This window comes from Haliotis rufescens, unplaced genomic scaffold (assembly GCF_023055435.1).
Source record: "Haliotis rufescens isolate VD_foot unplaced genomic scaffold, xgHalRufe1.0.p SCAF_3, whole genome shotgun sequence".
Classification (NCBI taxonomy): Eukaryota; Metazoa; Mollusca; class Gastropoda; order Lepetellida; family Haliotidae; genus Haliotis; species Haliotis rufescens.
In genome coordinates, this window is record NW_025964001.1 from 55005902 (window position 1) to 55029406 (window position 23505).

At 40.3% G+C, this 23505-nt stretch overlaps 1 protein-coding gene across 13 annotated transcripts in view; it reads right to left on the reverse strand.

Annotated features, from left to right (window-relative positions):
- The window catches only part of LOC124148754 (calpain-B-like), a 93016-nt gene extending 69857 nt beyond the window's left edge, over positions 1-23159 (reverse strand). For 3 of the 13 annotated variants that reach the window (XM_046520033.2, XM_046520036.2, XM_046520025.2), the window contains exon 1: positions 22335-23153. In XM_046520033.2, coding sequence (XP_046375989.1) covers positions 22335-22841 — 507 coding nt within the window. In that variant the 5' untranslated portion in view covers positions 22842-23153. Of the gene's footprint in view, positions 1-22334 lie in introns of all 13 variants that reach the window. The other 10 variants (XM_046520023.2, XM_046520026.2, XM_046520029.2 and 7 more) reach the window with 10 other exon arrangements.
- Positions 23160-23505: the final 346 nt, after the last annotated feature.

A 23505-nucleotide genomic window follows, 5' to 3' on the forward strand; every position in this document is an offset into this window, starting at 1 on the left:
AGCCATATGGATACTTGGTAAAAAATTAAACTTTGAGGCCTGATACCACATGATTAGTGCTTGAACAAAACTCAAACACCTGATTAGGTTGCAATATTTTTAAGATCAACACATTCATGTAATCAAGTAAATGTGCATTTTGCTCTCAAACATGGTTTAGTCGAGGTCCCTGCCTTGATCCTCTTGTTACCATGTCAGATATGACGAAACTGTCACTGTACAATCCATGAGAAAAGCTGTAAGCATGTTATGTAGATCAAACTTCATATCACCTATTGCTATGTAAAGGCTTAGCAAACAAGTCAGCTGATTGTGTCAATGACATCACATTACCAGATTGTGATGTCATGAACAATGGATGATGTCACATGGTACTGTTGTCAACATACTTTTGTTTGTTTGTTGTTTAACGCCGCACTCGGCAATATTCCAGCTTTATGATGGCGGTCTGTAAAAAAATCGAGTCTGGACCAGACAGTCCAGTGATTGACATCATGCGCATCGATCCACACAATTGGGAGATGATGACATACATCAACAAAGTCAGCAAGCCTGACTACCCGATCCCGTTAGTCACCTCTTACAAAAACCATTGTCACCTTTCACAGCAAGCATGGGTTGCTGAAGACCTATTTTAACCCAGATCATTAGGAGTTTACCCGTCAGTGTTGCCAGGGGCAACACATTTTGTTTTAGGTGTCTTGATATGGAAATTGCTTTCTTAATAAATATCACTTTATATTTTACTATTTTTCAAGGTAGTGTGCAGATGAAAGGGACACACGATTCAATACTTATTTTTTTCTGAATCAGCAATTTTCAAGGTCAAGTTTGACAGAGAACTTTGATTATTTTCGAATAACAGTAACAATAGGTGATAACCAACGAAGTCAGCAAGCCTGACCACCCGATTCCGTCAGTTGCCTCTTACAACAAGCACAGTCGCATTTTACGGCAAGCGTGGGTTGCTGAAGACCTATTTTACCCCGCATCTTCACGGGTCTGTCAACATACTAGCAGCATGACATCAAATTGTTTGCATTGACCACTTAGTTTGAGAAATTGCAAAGTTTGGAACAGTATATGAACTTAACGTTGGAGAAAAAAACACAGTAAGTCCTACATGTTTGTTTTGGTGAAACACATGAGCATTTTTAAACATTAATATAGACAAAATGATTAGAATAAATGATTACACAAAGACACCCATAATCAAGTTGCTATGGATAAATTGATAACCACAAACTCACAATTTTGCTAATTGTGATTTCTCTAGTTGCCCGGGTACCCACACAACTACCCGCCCCTGTGGTTAGTCATGTGATACATATTTACTGACAAAAATTCACTGCAAGTATAATGGTTACACTACAAGTCACTAATGTTCGCATTTCTTTCTGACTATCGGACCGCCTCCGTGGTCTAGTGGTAGAGCGTCTGCCCGGAGGGCGGAAGGTCCGGGGTTTTGATCCCCGGCCGCGTCATACCAAAAGACGTTAAAATATGGTACTTGTTGTAACCCTGTCTGGCCCTCGGCATTAAGGGGCTAAAACAAGGACTGGTCGGCTCGGAGTCAGTATACTGTGTCTGAGTGGGGTATTCATGTTAAACTGCGGCATGGTATCTCAGTGGGCTAGCACTGTAAATTGGCATCAGTCCGGACTAGTTCAAGCAGCCACACACATATATATAAGTGCAATAATCTTGGACGCGACGTTAACCCCCATTTCACCTCACCTCACCTCTGACTATCTACCCATTCCTTCTGACTTTTACATGTTTGAATAAAGACAAAGATTCAGTCAACTTCATCGTGTGCATGATCAGATCGTTCTATAAGTGTATCTAAATAGGTTTTGCCAGGCTCCGGTAAAACAATTCCCAATCGGACATTTAGTGGGTACCCAGTTAGGGTCAGGTCACAGGGGGCCGGGTACCCGGGTAGTCAATCTGGACTCGTCCCAGCCCTACTGTCATGTAAACCTGATCAAGTGTGACATCTGTACTACTTGTGTCTAGAGGAATGTTGATGACTAATGAAATTCTGTGACCCAGCCATTTAACCCTACTTGACAATACCAGTAGCTGTCAGTGCATTCAGCCATTCAAGGGTCACGCAGTCTGAAAATAATGTGCGAGTCAAAAATATGAAAGAACCAACATGGTATTGATCTATTGATGAAGGGGACTCACAAAGAATTACCCCCCCTGTCTCCCACCTGAATTAAGTTAACGAGGCGGTATTCATACTTAGCTTAACAGAGGCTGGCTAATGTGGGAAGGGAAGTTGGAGAGAGTGAAGGTGTGAATTGCAGACAATGCGACATCCATGATATAATTGCATCCATTTTTCTAGGGACAAATGCTTTCACAGAAAACAAGTTTCTTTTGTCAGGACTTCTAGAATCTGTTCTTTACTAAGAAAGGGTTATCCCAAATATAACATTTGTTACATTTGACCACTTTCTAAATGGCATTGTGTATTCATAGATTTCAAGAGTTGAGAAAAGTTACTCACAGATCAAACATCATAATAGGCCTACAGGTAATGCAATCGTGAGAATTCTTTTTGGGGGGTCTCAAGGGTACCAATAATTATATAATTTCAAACTTAATGCCTTTTTTAGATGTTAACATTCATTGCAACAAAGGGTTGCTCTTTCTCATTTGAGTTCTTGAAAGAAAGGTAAGTATTTAGCTGAGATGTTGACGATGTTAAATTCCAACAAGATCTTAAGCCTTTCACAGAGCTGCTAATTAAAATCAAAGTCGAAGAGAATATGTAGTGTTCCCTGCCTGGCATACTCTTAACATACTGATCGTCTAGCCACAGGCATTACTGCTCTGGTCCTGGGGCAAAGTCACCCATGAAGATCCAAGTTAGAATTGGTCTTTAACAACCCATGCTTTGTTGCAGGTGACCAACGAGATCGGGTGGTTAGGCTTGCTGACTTGGTTGATGCATGTCATCGTATCCCAATTGTTTAGATCGATCTTCATGTCTATTGGACTCAATAATATACGTACAGCTGTCATGTAGCTGGAATATTGCTGAGTGCGGCGTTAAACAACAAAGAAACAAAAATTGGGGGTAAGTGGAGAAAGAAGAGTTTGGAAACTATTCATATTACACTAAATAAAAAAATGTGAATATTTTATGTCTGTTTCAGTTACTGTTATCAGCCATAAACATCTCAATGATTGTAAAAAAGTAAATAAATGACTCACCCCATGAGGGAAATAACATGGTATAAGATAGTCATAACACTTCAGAGTTCAAACAGCGAAAATATTGGCTGATTCACTTTAAAAAGTATGGGTATAACTCCAATATATACATACTAACATTTTTTGGTCGCCCCATACTGTTAAATTTCGAAACAGCATTGAAATAGTCAGACAAAACTTTTTAAAAATTCAATCTTTACACTGTAATAAAACCCTTAGTGAACAATTTAATGTTTCATTTACACTGGATGTTTATTTCAAACACACAAAACCACAACTGAACCGTTTATAAGTTGAGCCAGCACTTTACAGGGTGAAAATCAATGGGCTTGATCCAAGGCCTGGATTCCATTCTGCTTGAGTTCAATACATCCACACAATTGGCCATCTCTTCCCAGCCCGGTCAACACCACACACAGCAATAAACGGGGAGTTCAATGAAATCACTAATTCTCAGCATGTTCACAGGTGCTTCACACCTCTCCGTCATGCTGGACAGCACTAACTGTTATGACTGGCCTTGGCCATGGGTGAGTGATCAATGACTGAGAGGCTAGCATGTTGCCACAGTAGGTCCTACCTCCTTATGACACGCTTGAGGTGTTTCAAAATACAGAGGTGGAAGTTAAGTCATCAAAGTCACTGTGTCGTGAGGACACATGGGTCTAACGTTTCGGTTCACAGGTTAACCAACAAGATGGTCATTGGAGGTTTAAAATTTCTTAATGGTAATTTATCAATGCATAGCAAAGTCCTTGGCCACACCTACTAATGAGTGAGTGAGTGAGTTGGGTTTAACGCAGCTTTTAACAGTATTCCAGTTATATCGTGGCATGTCAGCTTAATGTGGGAGGAAAGCCCAAAGTGATGCAGGTCACAGACGTTTACCACTTCAGTGAAACCCAAGAGCACAGGTATGGTGCTGACAAACCTAGAAACATAATCGGGGCGAACCAGGATTCGAACCCACGATAAAAGGTTTCTGGCGTGCCCAACTCTGCACAGCGAATCGCAATGCCTTAGACGACTTGGCCACCCGTGCCCCCTCCTACTAATGAAAGAAGTTACTAAAGTCAACATAAAATATTCAAACATCCTCCATTTCTGGAAAGGCTTAGCATACTTTTTTCCACTAAACCTAAAACACAAAGATCTGGGGTAGAATAGGTCTTCAGCAACCCATGTTTGCCGTAATAGGCGACTATACTTGTCGTAGGAGGCTACTAACGGGATCGGGTGGTCAGCCTCACTGACTTTGTTGATGCATGTCATCGATCCCAAATGCATGGGTCGATGCTCATGATGTCTGGTCCAGACTCGATTATTTACAGACTGCGTCATATAGCTGGAATATTGCTGAGTGCGGCGTTAAACAGCAAACAATCAATCTCTCAAGATGAAAGGACATTTCCTAGACGTGTGAAACATTAAGTAGATTTAACAAATGCCGCCTCTTCCATCAACTCATGCATGATCAGATCTTCGAATTAAATTACACACTGGTAGTACGAACGGCAACAGGAGGATATGGATTTCAATACAACGATAACTGCAAATATATTGACATCCAAATCACCTTCTTGAAGACTATCCTGTAGATTAAGTGTAATATTTTCTTGTTCGTTTATTTCTTGCTTGCACTCAGCAATATTCAAACTGGCAGCCTGTAAATAACAATTTCGGACCAGACAAACCAGTGATTGATATTATGAGCAATAATCCACACTATTGGGAAATAATGACACATGATCCACTAAGTCGCGGAGCCTGACCACCCGATCATGTTAGTCACCTCTTACAACCAGCACACATTGCTTGGGGCCTTTTCCAAAAGGGGATTCCCCCATAGAGGTCAACTGTATGGTAATGTTTGATTACTGTCAACATAACTACAAGTGTATCTTATACCGTATTCGACATAATAAGCGCCCCGCTCTAATAAGCACCCACGGCGATATTTGCTAATATATTGGCTAGTGAACAATCCCAATTAGCACCCCTTCCGATTGATCAATGTACACAAGACTTATTTATTTGTGTATAATATGCACTCGTGTGTTACATGCACCTTTAATTATGGGCAATTAAATTCTGGATAAATATATCTGTCATGTATAATACACACAGACTTTTATTTTGTATCATTTCAGGCTGTCAGCATAAACCACGAAATTTACAATCGTTCAACTCCCCTATTCAAGCCCCCTATTTCAAATTTTGAGAGCGCCCTGGGCGCTTATTACGTCGAATATGGTATGATGTCATAGGGTTAGGAACAGATATGATCATTGGGTAATTTCGTTCTCTGCAGTCTCAGGGTAGATCATGTCATGACATTTCCTAGATTGGAAGAAGCACTCCTAAAAGTGTCAGGCTTTGTTTCACCAAACTTCAGGTACTACTGAGGCTGTAACCAACACATCGTTGGAATGCCAATCATATCATGATAATAAGGTCGCAATATGATACACAACACACTACATGGAAACTTTAAACTTGAGGCAATATTTCCACCATCACAGGAAATGAATAGTGCTATTAGCAGATAAACCTAAACACATTAAGTCAATTTGGTTCATTTGATTTAACTGTGGCCTGTGACCGCATGGACATAAAAAGATATTTGATTCATTTTGTATCGATACATGACCTACCAATACAATACTTGTATTGAGCCAGAGTATTGTACCAGATGGTTTGTTCAGTGAATCGTTTCCACTTGTCTGGGCCTGTGAAGATCCAAGGGACAATAGGTCTTCAGCAACCCATGCTTGCTGTAAATAGCAACCATGCTTGTCATAAAAAGCGACTAACGGGATTGGGTGGTCAAGCTCACTGACCTGGTTGATGCATGTCATCATATTCCAAATGTGTGGATCGCTGCTTATGATGTCAATCACTGGATTGTCTGGAATATTGCTGAGTGAAGCGTTAAGTAACAAATAAACAAAAAAAAACAAGCCACCTGTCTTGTACAAACGGCACACTGGGTATACGGGTGTTCTGTGTGATATTGCTGCAAGTTTTGCAAAACACACCTGTAAAACTCAACTGACTCATGTATACATGGTATAAACATGGTTTGGCTAAATATCATGACTATTATGTTTGTTTGTTTGTTTGTTTGTTGTTTAACGCCGCACTCAGCAATATTCCAGCAATATGAGAGAGTGAGTGAGTATGGTTTTATGCTGCTTTTAGCAATATTCCAGCAATATCACGTCGGGGGACACCAGAAATGGGTTCACACATTGAACCCATGTCAGGAATCAAACCCGGGTCTTCGGCGTGATGGGCGAATGCTTTAACCACAAGGCTACCCGACAACCCCTTCCAGCTACAAGACGGCAGTCTGTAAAATAATCGAGTCTGGAACAGACAATCCAGTGATTGACATCATGAGCATCGATCCAATTGAGTTCGATGACATGCATCAACCAAGTCATCGAGCTTGACCACGTGATCCCGTTAGTCGCCTTTTACGACAAGCATGGTCGCCTTTTACGACAAGCATGGTCGCTTTTTTCGGCAAGCGTAGTCGCCTTTTACAGCTAGCATGGGCTGCTGAAGACCTATTCTACCCCGGATCTTCACGGGGCCGTTACTATTATCATGATAATGGACACTCCAGGACAAAGTGTATCATTATTATCATGATTATATCACACTGCTCACTCGCATTCTCGCAGTCACATGTTCATATTGTGTTATCACACTCAAAGGCCACTTTCAAACATTACAGGAATAAATATAAAAAGGATATCGCTGAACTACTCAAGTGTTGCTACGACAACCCCATGGACTTCCACAGTACAAACAAGGATAAAGTCATATCTTGCAAACTGAGCTTGCTGTAAGAGACTTAGCCCCATGGCAGCCATGTTGGAACGAGGAAATGTATGTTTTATAATCTGTAGTCGGCTCAGACATTTGGCGTATGATAAACAGGATTTACAAACATTCTTTCAGATGATGATACAGTCATCCCCACAATAACGCCCCTCGCGATACAGCGGATTCAGTTGACCGCGGGGTAATCACTGGCTCCCATAAATTTCATGCTGTTTCCCATCTTATTAGTACAGTATTACTGAGAGTACAGCGATGACCTAATAAAATAAATGTCCAAACAACTATGAACACCTGGTTTGTTTTATTTGTTAAAAACACAAGACATAGGTTCTCCAAATCTAGGCCTAATTACGATCCGACTTCCAACTTCATCAATTTAACTTTGATTGTTAAACAAACATTTACCTTGTTACCAAGTTGTTACCATTTCATATGTTGCAACAGGAATTAATTAATGAGATCAGTGCGGTATGTATATAACTCAAAAGAAGTTAAGGACAATTCTTTCATATTCTTTCATATTACTATAGTTAATCTGGCTGTATCCAACAAGCTATTTATTTACTGAGGACCTTCAAACAATCTATTTATTTTCACTATGTAGCACACAAAAATAATTGACATTTGGGTATTTTCCACAAATCAAATTATTCATTTTTTTCACCACTGCCAACAGACTATTCATTTTGGGCACATTTCTCAACAAACTGTTCATTTAAAAATCCCCCTCTTAGAAAACAAATAGATGCTTCCTAATATGAAAGAACTAAGTAGGTTGTCCTTAACTTCTTTTGAGTAGTATATTTGAATTTGTCTTGTTCATGGACACCAACCCCTTCTCCATGTTCACATACATCACTAAATTCTCCTTTGTTTAAAGATTCCATCTTATTTGTCTTATGGACAAGATGAAATCTACATTTCATTTGTGAGTTTGAAATTGATAATTCACAAACAAATTCAAAAATCGGATTTTTTTACACAAACAAGCAAAATCCCATGGCAATACATCTACGACCACATCGGTACAACTACGACCACATCGGTCCAAATGAATCATTTTGCAATCATGAAAGTGCCTGGTTGAAAGCAATTGATCATTACTCTCCATAATGAGGCTGGAGCACACCAGGGCAGTGGAAGGTACAGAGGAAGCCAGTTCAGGAAGTGATATATACGGAACAGGAAACCAGCTTTGTGCTGGGGCATGTTGACACCAACATGTGGCCCAACAAGCATGACAACCATTGACGAGTGTGTTTGAATGGTACTAAGACACACCCTGTGGATGCTGGATGTTATTTCACAGTTTATTTTGCAGACGAGCAATGACATAGCGACTTGATTAAACTTAAGTGGTGGGGGGGGGGGGGGGGGGGGACCATTCAATTCTTTCATATTCTTTCTTATTACTATAGTTAATCTGGCTGTATCCAACAAGCTATGTATTTACTGAGGACCTTCAAACAATCTATTTATTTTCACTATTAGCACACAAAAATACTTGACATATTTGGGTATTTTCCACAATTTTCACCACTGCCAACAGACTATTCATTTGGGGCATATTTCTGAACAAACTATTCATTTAAAAATATGTTCCACCTCTTGGAGGGGTGCAGTCTTGATTTAGTGCAGGCCAACAATAGCATGTAGCCACTGTGACGTGAAACAAGACAACTTCGCCAAAGGTGAGTGAGTTGGGTTTAACGCCGCTTTTAACAGTATTCCAGTTATATATTGGCGTGTTGGCTTAATGTGGGAGGAAAGCCCGAAGTGATGCAGGTCTCAGACGTTTACCATGAAACCCATGAGCACGGTTATGGTGCTGACCAACCTAGAAACATAATCGGGGCGAACCGGGATTCGAACCCAAGGGAAATCTGCACAGCGAATCGCGGCACCTTAGATGACTGGGCCACCCGTGCCACCCCAAAAGTATATGTACATAAAAATATATATGAGACTTATTTCTGTTCACATGGAGTTTGGAGTTTGTGTGAATGCATGAAAATATATACATGTTCCTGGGCCCCGTTCCACAAAGCGATCTAAGCTGAACTGAACTGAACTTTATTTACGTTCAGGCCGCTATCAGTGGCATCAGAGGTACAAAATTATTTCAACAACTTAATACATATAAATATAGAATATATACAAAAACATCTTGGCCGAGCATGCATGCATATTTATACAGATTCACTTGGGTAGCAATATATGTGCAATTCAAGAGAGGGTGAGTTACTTGGTAGGTTTAAACAATGACATAATGATTTTACAGAATTTGGAAGTTTTCTCAATGTTCCTAGTCGTGAATTATTGAAAAGTAAATTCATTTTATGCATATTGGGTTTGATGTAGTAGAATCTGTGTAAAAAATGTTTTCTTTCGTTTTCTAAAGATGGACAAATAAACAAATAATGAAATTCATCACCTATTTCAGATAATTTGCAAAGTTGGCATTTCTTTTCAGTTAAAGGTATTTTTCTCCATCTCCCAGTTTCAATAGGTAGATCATGATTACAAGTTCTAAACTTAAGTAAGACTCGCCAAGCGTTTTCCTGCAATACGTTTAAATAATATTCAAAATTTTGGCAATCATTTTTGATGATACTATACATTGTGCCTTTTGAAGACTTATCCCTTGCACTGGTCCAACACTGTAGGTTAATGTAATTTATTTTTTCATGGACTAGATGTTTTAGTTCTGAGGGATTTTTGAAACTTTGTGAAAACCAAATGTAGCTAAGTCCAAGTTCATCAAAAGTTCGTTTGATATATGTAATTCATTTATGTTTACATTTTCCAAATAGGTCATCATTAAATAACAACTTGTATACAAGAAAGTATAATTTAATTCCACAAACCGATCTAAGCACTACGACTGTTGTAAGTCTAAATTATACGATCATCTTAGCACTAAGACGTATGTACATATTTCATCATGTCCCTTGCTTTATTAATTTATCATTTATCAAATCACATAAATGTTTTCAGTCTTATTTCCAATCTAAACAAATACTATCATCATTTCATAAAACATATAATTAATATATCCATGAAATATTCTTGTGATTAGCTTATCAATTCACATATTTCTTAAGTTGATAACAATCATAATAATGAAAGAAAAGTTGATGGGAAGAAACACAAATGAACGAGAAACAAACAATCAAAATCATTTACATTACTGAAATTTTTTTCTCGCACACCTATATATTTCCTGAATCAGAATTCAAGATACTAAATGATTAGCTATCAGTAGCTTCAGGGCAGGTTGTGTGTTGGCTGACCCAGTTTCAACAATGTTTATAGTGGTGTTGTGTAAACCCCAAGAGTACAGAGTACATGTCTATCAACAATACACACTGCACACCCTTGCCCTAACAAGGGTGTCTCACTTCACTGGGGTTCCCCGTGTCTGGCACCTGGGGACATTGCACCACAACTACTGCAGGTGTTCAAAATATAGAGTTGGTTGGTTGGTTTGTTGTTTAACGCCGCACTCAGCAATATTCCAGCTATATGACGGCGGTCTGTAAATAATCGAGTCTGGACCAGACAGTCCAGTGATTAATATCATGAGCATCGATCCATGCAATTGGGATCGATGCCATACATCAACCAAGTCAGCGAGCCTGACCCCCCGATCCCGTTAGTCGCCTTTTACGACAAGCAGAGTCACCTTTTACGGCAAGCATGGGTTGCTGAAGATCTATTCTACCCCGGAATCTTCACGGTCTCAAAATATAGAGACTGAGGGGGTGAACGTTGTAAGTCGCAGTCATCACTATTCCAGAAAATAATCAGAACTGACCCAGCAGACCGGTGGTTGAAAGCATGACCAATATCCTTCACCAGGGAGAATGGTGGTCGATAGCCTGACCATGCTGGTTTGCTAAATATGTTTTTTCGACACGTTGGAAGTACGTTTTCCTTAAAGCAAGAGCAGTTGTATGTTTCCTTTTTTATAAACTGGAGGTAATAAAAATAGGGACTTAGCAAAGTTTCAAGTAGAAGTATACCGTATTCAACGTAATAAGCGCTCTCAAAATTAGGAATAGGGGGCTCTTATTAGAATATAATTATGGTGAGAAAAAAAACAGTTGAAAGATCGGGTATTTAACGTAATAAGCGCTCTCAAAATTAGGAATAGGGGGCTCTTATTAGAATATAATTATGGTGAGAAAAAAAACAGTTGAAAGATCGTAATTTTCTAGGTTTATGTACCTGAAATGATACAAAAGAAAAGTCTGTGCATATTAAACACGACAGATAAATTTTCCAGAATTAAATTTCCCATAATTAAGGGTGCATATAACCAACAAGTGCATATTATACATGACTAAATAAGTCTTGTGTACATTGATCAATCAGAAGGGGTGCTAACTGGGATTGTTCACTAGCCAATGTATTAGCAAATATCGCTGTGGGCGCTTATAAAAGTGGGGAGCTTATTACGTCAAATACGGTATGTGCATTTCTGAAAACTCCACATCCCTCATGTCCTTGTGGCATAGGCGTCTAATGTTCATGCCTACACATTTCAGATACGAAGAATTTAACGTCCTCTTTAACATTATAATCAGTGATAATCAATTAGTAAATTATCATTGCAAAGTAAAAAAGAACTTGGAGTTATCTCATTCCAATATAAGAACAAGAATATATTGAGTGAGTGAGTGAGTTGGTTGGTTGATGCTGTTTTCATTAATTTTTCAGCTACATTATGGCAGAAAGAACACCAGATGCAGGTTTTACACATGGTACAAATATTGAGAATCAAACCTGGTCTTTGGTAATGACAAGCCAACGTTTTAACCATTGAGCTCAAGTTTGAACAACAACCAACAGCCTAGTTACAAACTTGTGAACCATGTAACAATCACAATCATTTAAAATGTTTGCTTGATATTAACGTATTTATTTCTTTGAAGCACCTGATAATTTGACATTAGAGAAAGATGTAAAAAATTATCACTAGAGTTATCTCCCCTATCATCTGAAATGGGAGTGACTTCCCTTCAAATGCCTTGCCTCATATTCATCTGATACTGATCAATCAGTTTCATAATTTACTCTCACAGATATGAAAAGTAGCTAGATATTCATTTGTACACCAGAGAATGACCATGCATGATTTGGAAACAAGAAAATACCTTTCTTGACAATCTTATTACTGGTGACAAAAACTTACACTCCTTAAGCTGCGTTAATTAACCCCTTATCACCTATCAAAGCACCTGATAATGATGTTAACCTGGTAGGCTATGGGCTTTATCTAATCCAGCCCAAATCACGTCTTGCTCTTCTTGACTACAACAGTCATAACAGAAGAACGTTTCTCTGGCACCGAGGCTCAAGTGCTGCTTGTACAATTCAGCAGATGGTGGAGGTTAATTGCTTCCGATAAACTTTGGCCGCTCTGTGATAGTAACAGCCTGGCAAATGATCCACAGCTTCCCTGCCCATCCTCCTACCTCCTACAACACATGTTCCACCAGATTCACCATGCAGCATTACACCAGAGGTAATACACCATAGGACATCACATCTTCCATATATTCAGTGACAGCTTGAAAAGCCTGTCCCATCACTAAGGAAGGGAATTTATGGATGACAACTTCTTTATCATGAAGAACGTGTTTTGGAAAATATACTTACTCCTTCATCAGGTCAATAAATGCTATGAAATGCTATGCATTGCTAATCATCTATCAGCGCCAATTAGCTGTTGGCTTTCCTTGTCCAGTTTCCACCTTTTGTTATCTTGTCTCTTTTGTTGTTCTTACCGGTACCTATACATGTTCTCTGCTTCGTAGCATTTATTCACCAGATGAGTGAGTGAGTGAGTATGGTTTTACGCCGCTTTTAGCAATATTCCAGCAATATCACGGCGGGGGACACCAGAAATGGGCTTCACACATTGTAACCATGTTGGGAATCGAACCTAGGTCTTCCGCGTGATGAGCTAACGCTTAAACCACCAGGCTACCCGACCGCCCCTTCACCAGATGAAGGAGTAAGCATATACTCCGAAATGTTGTGTTCCTCATAATAAAGAAGAAGCAATCATAAATTCCATTTTCCTTATGTGTTTCACTTCTAAATGCCATTCAAAGACTGGTCTCATGATTGTTACAATACTCTTAATTTGATTGTTTGGGGTATGAAAACTCCTGTATACTGTTATTGATGACAAAAAAATGACAATCATAGCACCTAAAGAAGTAAGAAAGCCATGACAGAAGCATGATCGTGAGGTGAAATAGGGTTTAACGTCGCGTCCAAGATTATTGCACTTATATAGCAACGTACATGCACGTGTGTGTGTGGATGCTTGTACTAGTCCGGACTGATGCCAATTTATAGTGCTAGCTCACTGAGATACCATGCCGCAGTTTAACATGAATACCCCACTCAGACACAGTATACTGACTCCGAGCTGACCAGTCCTTGTTTTAGCCCCTTAATGCCGAGCGCAAGGCAGGGTAACAACAATTACCATCTTTTAACGTCTTTTGGTATGACGAAGCTTGGGATCGAGCCCAGCATGATCATGAGGATACACGGTACAAATATGTGTAGGATTGGAAAACATACCAGCACATGGTAAGAGTAATGACAGGCTATTTATATAGCACTATATTTCCATACAATACAGTCCCCTTGGGCTGTTCTATGATATTGACCCAGTGTCTGAGAGAAGGTTGAATCTCATCAATGTTCATCGATGTCTGGCCTGGCAAGTCAGGACATACTGACCAACCCATCAGCTGACCAGCCTAACTCCACACAACCAGCGATCAATACACTCTCTCCTAACTCACCTAGACACAGAGGGTTGAAACCACAGAATCTGTGACACTTCTCACAGGTCACACAAAACTGCCTCGTGCCAGAAGAGACACGCCCATAGAGACACATCTGCATATCAGTTGGAAGATTTGTTGGCAATTAGATCTGATTGTATAGATTTCTATTACCCAAAGATCTCTTTTCAATGCAGTTGTCATGATTGTGTTTTGTGATAAACCAGATAATAAAACCACAAACATGAATATTTATAACATATCCAATCTCACAATGTGCATTTCATCCTTTGATACTGGTGTTGAAATTAGTTCCCGGCTTGTCAAAAACACTTCTCTCAAACACACCCCAGCCATCACTATGGTAATGGATTGTACACTGCCAGATTACCACACAGCTTGATCATGTGATGTCCCAAGTTTTCTAATTCTCTTTTGTATCGCCTTGGTACGGAGACATATTTTCATTTGAAGATATCTGATTGTGTAAATTGATGTTATTTATCCAAAGAACTGTTTTCAATGCAGTTGCCATTACCGTTTCGTGAAAAATCAGCTGACAAAACCACAACGATGTTAAACCATGATAAACCAGAAAGAGCTGCTATCAATATTCAGAGATTCTTATTCCATATAAAGTCTCTATCACACTTTGTTATGATTTTGTTTTCCGAATGGTCAGAGATGGTGTGTTTTCTTAAAAAGCAACTGATAAAAAATAACAATTTGCACAAATAATTCAATCACCAGAACACAGATTTTCAATCAACAGATCCTTCTTCCATATAAATAACATCAAAGTCTAACATCGTAACATCGTACCATGAACAGAGATCCAGACAACCTGTATATTTACATAAAATACGCAATCTAAACCCCTTGTACACAATTATTTTGAGTTGCCTTTGTAGAAATACACATGAAGAGATTTGACAACCCGGTTGTAGTATGACACTGCATAATTACCTAACGTAGCTTTTTCAGCTTCATGTCTTTACAGATATCAACTGACTGATTCATAGTTATCACATATACATGAAATCCTCAGTGAATAATGCACGATTGTGCAACATCTTGCTTATTGGAACTACATGTATCGCTGTTACTTGAAACAGCACAGATGTAGAATTATTCTCAAAAAGAATTCCTCTCATTGGTTTACGAAACCACATAAACTGGTCTCCAGTGAGTATAATATTATTTCCCAAAGAAGATTAATGAATGAATAGGGTTTAACACAGCTTTTAACAGTATTCCAGTTATATCACGGCGTGTCAGCCTAATGTGGGAAGAAAGCCCAAAGTGATGCAGGTCTTAGACATTTACCACTTCAGTGAAACCCATGAGAACGGGTATGGTGCTGACAAACCTAGAAACATAATCCGGGCGAACCGGGATTCGAACCCACAATCATAGGTTTCTGGTGTGCCCAAGGGACGTAACTCTGCACAACAATTCGTGACACCTTAGACGACTGGGCCACCAGTTCCCCCCAAAGAAGACTAAATACCTAACGTGAATGACAACATATGAGAAAATACTCCATGACTCCATGACTCAAACCCTAATCTGGAACCCTGCATATACAGCAGATACATCATTATATTCTGCCATGAACTAGTCAACAGTCAACAATCATCATTGGGGCTTCATTTCCAAGCTATATAGAGGCCTCCCCGACTTAAAAAGAAGAACGGACATGTGTTCTCAAGTTTTTTCGTACAAAAGAGGACCCGTGAAGATCTGGGTGGAATAGGTCTTCAGCAACCCATGCTTGCCACAAAAGGCGACTATGCTTGTCGTAAGAGGCGACTAACGGGATCGGGTGGTCAGGCTCGCTGACTTGGTTCATGCATGTCATTGATCCCAATTGCGTGGATCGATGCTCATGATGTCAATCACTGGATTTCTGGTCCAGACTCGATTATTTACAGACCGCCATCATATAGCTGGAATATTGCTGAGTGAGGTGTTAAACAACAAACAAACAAACGTACAAAAGAGGGCTAAATGGGAGCAATACTGCTTGCAACAATATACATGTCCCACAAGTTGACAATACCTAAGAATAACGTACACGGTTGACATGTTTAGAAAGCCTCAGGATATAACCATTTAACTTGAGTGGTCGACTATGAACGTTTCTGGTAAACATTCGCAGGTGAGACGTCAGATAGCGTGACTAACTGATCTACACTTCTCCCCCAGCCTACCTACTCAGTATATGTTGCCTGAGGCCATCTCATTGTACCCAGTCTGTGGACACTACAACTACAAGTGAAAGAATTGCTACACCTCCGCAGAGCTGAATTACCATGATCGCTTCCAGAGGTCTGGGCTTACACAGGAATGTGATTATTGGTGCCAAGGCCAAAGTGCCTCTTCAGACTAACAATAGCACTGAACACACTGTAGAATGATGATGTGCTTATGTGCTTATAATGTACAGTCACCGCTCAGACCTAACTCAGCAAACACCGGCCACAATGTCAAATCCACAGCGTCACTATAGCTAGTCTTTCACCACTGTCAGAAGTGTATTAGCAAAAGAAGGACAATCTCTATATTTTGGGATATTAAAGGGCTGTACAACAGACCATGATAAATGAATTATGTTTTAAGATTGATCAGAAGCTCCAAATGACACTGCAATCGGACACATTTTTCCATAAATGAAATATAATAATTCTCCCCCTCACTCAAGTCCTGAGATAGTTTTGGTTCCTGATAAGGTGCTTTCACTACTTAGTACATATTACTTGAGGAAGTATATATACATATATGTGAGAAGGAGTGTGACTAGCGTTATTTTTGACAAATAAAGTGCAGATGTGCTTGTTTCTGTTAGGTGCGATCACTTTTTACTTAACAGAACATTGCCATTAAACTTATTGATCTAACATCCACTTCCCAACTCTACTCACTAACCAACCTATCATTCAGTTTGTTTGTTTGTTTGTTGTTTAACGCAGCACGCCTGTCTACAGTTATTGTACACTGATGCCCATTAGTTTGTTTGTTTACAAATACCTCTTCCATCCCATTTAATAAAAAAATTCACAAAAATCTAATCACTGTTTTATTGTGGCCACGTGTAATGTCACCTATCACAACATTATAAAAAAACATATCACCATAACCACCCATGATAATATGTTCCAAACACTATATCACCAATATCATATTGCTAATCAAAAGTACTAAACCAAATTGCAACATCCAATACAGGATTTTCATTTCAAATGCCATGAACACACATTAAAATAATTGCATACAGCACGGTTATACCACAACAAGCCTCCATAAAGTCAGTTAATAATACATCATAAGCACTAAGCAGCTAAGTCTCCTGTGAAGCTAATTGTATGATCGACAATAACCACCATGAGTGACTCTGCACTGTAATGTCCTCCGCGTACAAAGAAGTGTCTGCTTGAGTAAGTAAGTAAAAGCAACATGGAGACTCGCTTGAACCCTGGTGAACACCTTGCTTCACATTGTCAACTAAACTCAGCATGTACTCAGATCGCTATAATAATATTTGAATAGTGCATACTAACAATGGGGGAGATGAGATACAGAGTAAGCACTTGTTTAAGCAAACCTTTTTGATTTTTATGAAGTGAGTCATAACACCATGAACAAATACCTTCCTTGTATTCCTTAATTGAACTGAAAACACTTGGTATGCTGTCTTGAGTATGCACATTTTGTAAGCAAAAACGGAGTTTACATTGTTATTCGGTTAGCTGCATACTGCTTGATCACCTGTGGTGTTCCGGATTAGAAGTTATCCCCAGTATGCTATGTTTGTCGCAAAGTGTGACTTAATGGATCGTGTGGTCAGGTCAGGTGACTTGAATGATAGTGAGTCATTACCCCAACAGCGTAGGACGTTGCTCACAATATCAATCCCTGGTTTGTGAGGTCGAGACTCAATCACAAGACTTTGCAATTCCAGTTCAATGTCAGCAGCCTGAAAATATTCAAGTCTGGACCAGGCAAACAGGTGACTGATGACCAACCTCTCTCTCTGGGGAGAGGGTACTATTGTAACCAAGAATACTCACTCGGGTATAAACTGATCAGTGAAATCTGTCAGTCATCTGATGTAACAATTCCTTATCATAGCGTTCTGTCAGCTGACTGCCAGTTTATGTACTGAAATACAACACCACTCACAGCAATTAGCAGATGAGGGTATCTCCATACCACAGACGCTTGTACCATGACATCAGCCTCCCTAAGCTCTAGCATACACAGGGACAGACACTCCAGCTACTGTTGCATATCAGGAACTTGGACAGACACAAGTTTGTGTGGCATATATCCACACAGGCCATCTTTACAATGTGGACCAACCAGGATTTTCTTCAATCCAAAATATGTTTACAAATGCAAATTCTTTGTTTGATGTTACTTACATTAATTTTTTAAATACGAATTTAACTTTATTCAGTGTGTATGACAGATGAACTGAGGTTAATTTAATATCTCCAAATAACATGTACATTCTCCACATCCTGCAAAGACTTAAAATGGCACAAAACACACAGTTACAAAATTGACATTTAAGGTGGTGAGGTGAAATGGGGTTTAACGTCACGTCCAAGATTATTGCACTTATATAGCGACGTGCATGCTCGTGTGTGTGTGTGGCTGCTTGTACTAGTCTGGACTGATGCCGATTTATAGTGCTAGCTCACTGAGATACCATGCCGCAGTTTAACATTAATACCCAACTCAGACACAGTATACTGACTCCGAGCCTACCAGTCCTTGTTTTTAGCCCCTTAATGCCGAGCGCCAGACAGGGTAACAATCAGTACCATCTTTTAACGTCTTTTGGTATGCTGTGGCCGGGGATCGAACCCCGGACCTTCCGCTCCAGGTGGACGCTCTACCACTAGACCACGGAGGCGGTCTTGACATTGAAGTCAATGAAGAGTCAATATGAAGAAGATGTGTCATCTAAAACATGCCATGCAAAAATCAATCAATCAGTTTTTTTAAGTAAATAATCTGGCCTCAACACTGGTTCATGGAATGTGAGGATTTTAAGGAGAGAGTTATCTGTCCTTGCCCACACCACCAAGGTCTGCTTACTGTCAAAAAAGGAAAAGACCTGCCCATCTGAAAATAAGCTTATCAGATGTACAATGAGAAACATTGTATTACCTTTTTTCCAACAGTTTTTTGTATCAATGAGAATTGCAGAACAGTATTAAGTTGACTAGTGCAGACATACAAGACCTATATCACTATACCACCTGACTAATCCTGCTAGCACTTTTGTAATCTGTCAAAACGACCCTGAAACAATTATATCCAATACAGCCCATGCAAGTCTATAATTACTGCAGTTTCTGAAACTGTGGAGAGTCTCTCGGCTACTTTTTATTATATTTCATTAAAATAATTCAACAACTGTTTTACTGTAAAATATTCATTTCAGAGACTCCATGGTAGTCTCTCACTGTCCTGGCAGACCATACGCCATGCCTAGTGCACTTGACAGGTTGGAGAATCCATGGTAGTCTCACTGTCCTGGCAGACCATATGCCATGCCTAGTGCACTTGACAGGTTGGAGACTCCGTGGTAGTCTCACTGTCCTGGCAGACCATACGCCATGCCTAGTGCACTTGACAGGTTGGAGAATCCGTGGTAGTCTCACTGTCCTGGCAGACCATATGCCATGCCTAGTGCACTTGACAGGTTGGAGAATCCGTGGTAGTCTCTCACTGTCCTGGCAGACCATACGCTATGCCTAGAGCACTTGACAGGTTGAAGAATCCATGGTAGTCTCTCACTGTCCTGGCAGACCATACGCCATGCCTAGTGCACTTGACAGGTTGGAGAATCCATGGTAGTCTCTCACTGTCCTGGCAGACCATACGCCATGCCTAGTGCACTTGACAGGTTGGAGAATCCATGGTAGTCTCACTGTCCTGGCAGACCATACGCCATGCCTAGTGCACTTGACAGGTTGGAGAATCCATGGTAGTCTCTCACTGTCCTGGCAGACAATACGCCATGCCTAGTGCACTTGACAGGTTGAAGAATCCATGGTAGTCTCACTGTCCTGGCAGACCATACGCCATGCCTAGTGCACTTGACAGGTTGGAGAATCCATGGTAGTCTCTCACTGTCCTGGCAGACAATACGCCATGCCTAGTGCACTTGACAGGTTGGAGAATCCATGGTAGTCTCTCACTGTCCTGGCAGACAATACGCCATGCCTAGTGCACTTGACAGGTTGGAGAATCCATGGTAGTCTCTCACTGTCCTGGCAGACCATATGCCATGCCTAGTGCACTTGACAGGTTGAAGAATCCATGGTAGTCTCACTGTCCTGGCAGACCATACGCCATGCCTAGTGCACTTGACAGGTTGAAGAATCCATCTTTATAAGGCAATCTTGTCTGCTTTATGTGTCACATGATACAAACTCCTGGCACTGTAACAAAGTACTGTCTTGTTGCCAAATAGCCCCATCATAAGCGCTGTGTGCTGTCATTAATAAACAAAAATATGTGTCTCGCTTTACTGAAAACATCCAAGGCTTGATAACCAGTGTATCGCCATGGCAACAGACTTCATTTTTACACCTGGTAATCATTAAGGTATTTAGTAGGCTGTGGGAAGCATAGTCCCACAAGGTGAAGGTTCAAGGTCAAGTCAGAATCATCTTGTGAGTAGAGTCAGAATCATCTTGTGAGTTGAGCCAGAAAGCTGTACTTCAAGATATGCCTGACAAGCAATGAAATACGGTTTCAAAGTCTAAAAGTAGACTGCATCAAGAATAGAATCTCTTTCAACCAGCAATACTCTCATCAAGCTCAAAAAGTGTTTACACAGGAAGTTGAACACAAATCTTATCGATCCGCATGCAACTTTGTGCTTGAACGTTTTAATTTAAACTCATAAAACCGTTATCTAATGCAATATACATGGTATAGTTCAATACCTGATGACCAATTAACCAAATGTCCAATAAACAATTGTACACAATAACCCCTGGAGACAATATGGCCAAAGTGATTCATATCAAGGATACAGTTTGAATACACCACATGGCCTGGGTAATTGACTTGGATCAAATATATTCAACAATGTGACAGACTCTGCTTCATAATGCATATCATAAATATCAGCTTATTATAATTTTCCTCAGGAAACTGTTTCCTTCCAATACACATGATACACACATTAACACATTCAGGGGCCCGTGAAGAGCCGGGTAGAATAGGTCTTCAGCAACCCATGCTTGCTGTAAAAGGTGACTATGCTTGTCGTAAGAAGCGACTAACGGGATCGGGTGGTCAGGCTCGCTGACTTGGTTGATGCATGTCATTGATCCCAATAGCGTGGATCGATGCTCATGATATCAATCACTGGATTGTCTGGTCCAGATTCGATTATTTACAGACCGCCGTTATATAGCTGGAATATTGCTGAGTGCGGCGTTAAACAACAACCCAGACCAGACCAACACATTCAGGGAACATTGGGGACTATAACAGAACAACGATGAGTTGACACAAGTTAAAATGTTCTAGCCGTCAGTGGATAACAGGTAATACAACCCATAGATCAGCTGCCAGTAATGTGTTGCCAAGCTCAGCTAATACCAACATGATTTATATCATCCGTTATCTCATTGAAATAGTTCATGATCAAATATTTACAATCTAGTGCACAGATAAAAAACCTATAAAAACCTGCATTCATACCACAATACAACCATTCTGATTCTTTAACCAATATCACCTGTCGATAATTATCTCAGTGTAAGTATAATAATGTGCATTTATAATTCATCAAATTTCATTCACCAAGTGGATGCTTATTACCCACGGTCATTGGATCAGTGTGCACTCGATTTTCATTCTAAGCTCCCTGGGGAGTATACTACAGTATCTTAATGTAGAAATATATAATTGATTAGTTTTCAGTTGTAAACATTGTGGGGTTTGTTCCCTTATAGCTGCAAACTGACAAATTCTAAAGATTCTCCCCACGTTAGTACTTCGTCAAGGACACCTTAATGTTTGAATTGGGTTAATGTTCATTTTCACAATGTTTAACCCTCCTAGAAAAACGTACATTTTCACAATGTTAAAACCCTCTTAGAAAAGCAAAAATTGTGCATGAAATAATGTCAACAAAGGTTTGCTTTGATACAGTTGATTACTATGGTAACATTTTGAATGGAATGACGATTAGTGAAAATATACAGTCGCTCGTTGAGGCTATTATAACAGTCAGGGGTATATTTATCATGTTTATAGTCGGTAATCGCCATGCAAAACACGACTAGCCTATGTACGGCTGATAAATGCATGGCCACCAGTATAAATTTGACAGATTTTTAAGTGATAATTGTACGTGCATAATAATTATGATGATCTGCAATAAAAATAAACATTGAAACAACATACCGTCGGTCTTTTCCACTCAAATGGCCTTGGGGGTGCACGGCTGAAGAATATTGATGAATCGACTGTCGGAAACTCGGGGTCCTCGAACAGTATTCCTTCTTGCAAACACTTTGCCTTTATATCAGCGTATTTTTGGTTGACAACACCCGCAAAGGGGTTCTTCTTTTCTTTTCTAGTAGCCCTTCCACCGATATCTGGCTCTCGGCTGCAGTGACGGCCGTGACCCCCCTGCCCTCCCCCACCCTGGGTAAAGCCCGAGAAGCGGTATCCCCCGGGGATGGAAAATCCTCCCGATGAGCTGCCACCACCCCCAGCATCACCCCCTTGGCTAAAACGCATCCCCCGGTCCCCAAAGGAACTTCCAAAGCCAATGTTGAACTCTCCACCTCCCATGCCAACGCTTGGACCACCATCTCCTCCGAACGAGTACGTTTTCGTGTCCATCTTCGGGGGTCCCGATCCATCTGAGAAAAATGTTCGCACCGTGCGTGTGCCGCTGCTGAACATATTTACTCTGTTTACTTTATCAAACTATTGATATGTAAATTATGAAGTTGATGAAAGCACAGCGACACTGGAGGACTGACTGTAGTGTTGACAAAGCTAGAACACGGTATCCGTTGGGATCACTCTCGACTACCGGCTTCTCAGATCTGGAGTGGGAGAGTCCAAGAGCAGGGGTGGCAGGACTGAAACTCGATGCTCTTCGATTAATGCAGAACCTTCAACAACTTATGATAAATATATGAGGGTTCGTTCAGTGTATGCCTAAAGCTGGTCTGATGTTATGCTTGACCAGGAAATCTATTGCCACGCTGTTTCTTTCCGTATCAACGTGATTGCGGACTGTGTCATACACCTGTCCCGGCGACCAAAAGCCGGCGCTGGCACAATGGGCGTGTCCACGCGGTTGCTGTCTTGCAAGGCCAGACCGTATAAGGCAGACCGAGCGGCGGGGAGTCATCGAACCGTGGAATGGTCAGGGGAAATGCTAAACTACTGCTAATGATGGATTTCTGACACAATGGTTTGTAATAAATGCGTAAAAGCCGCGCGGCGTGTGAATGGAATAATCCCACTTTGAACACAATGTTGCAATGCATTACAAGCTGATTATTTCTGCTCACATCGCAAAGACAACCGAGTAAGCGCTGTTGCAGTGTTACGTCAT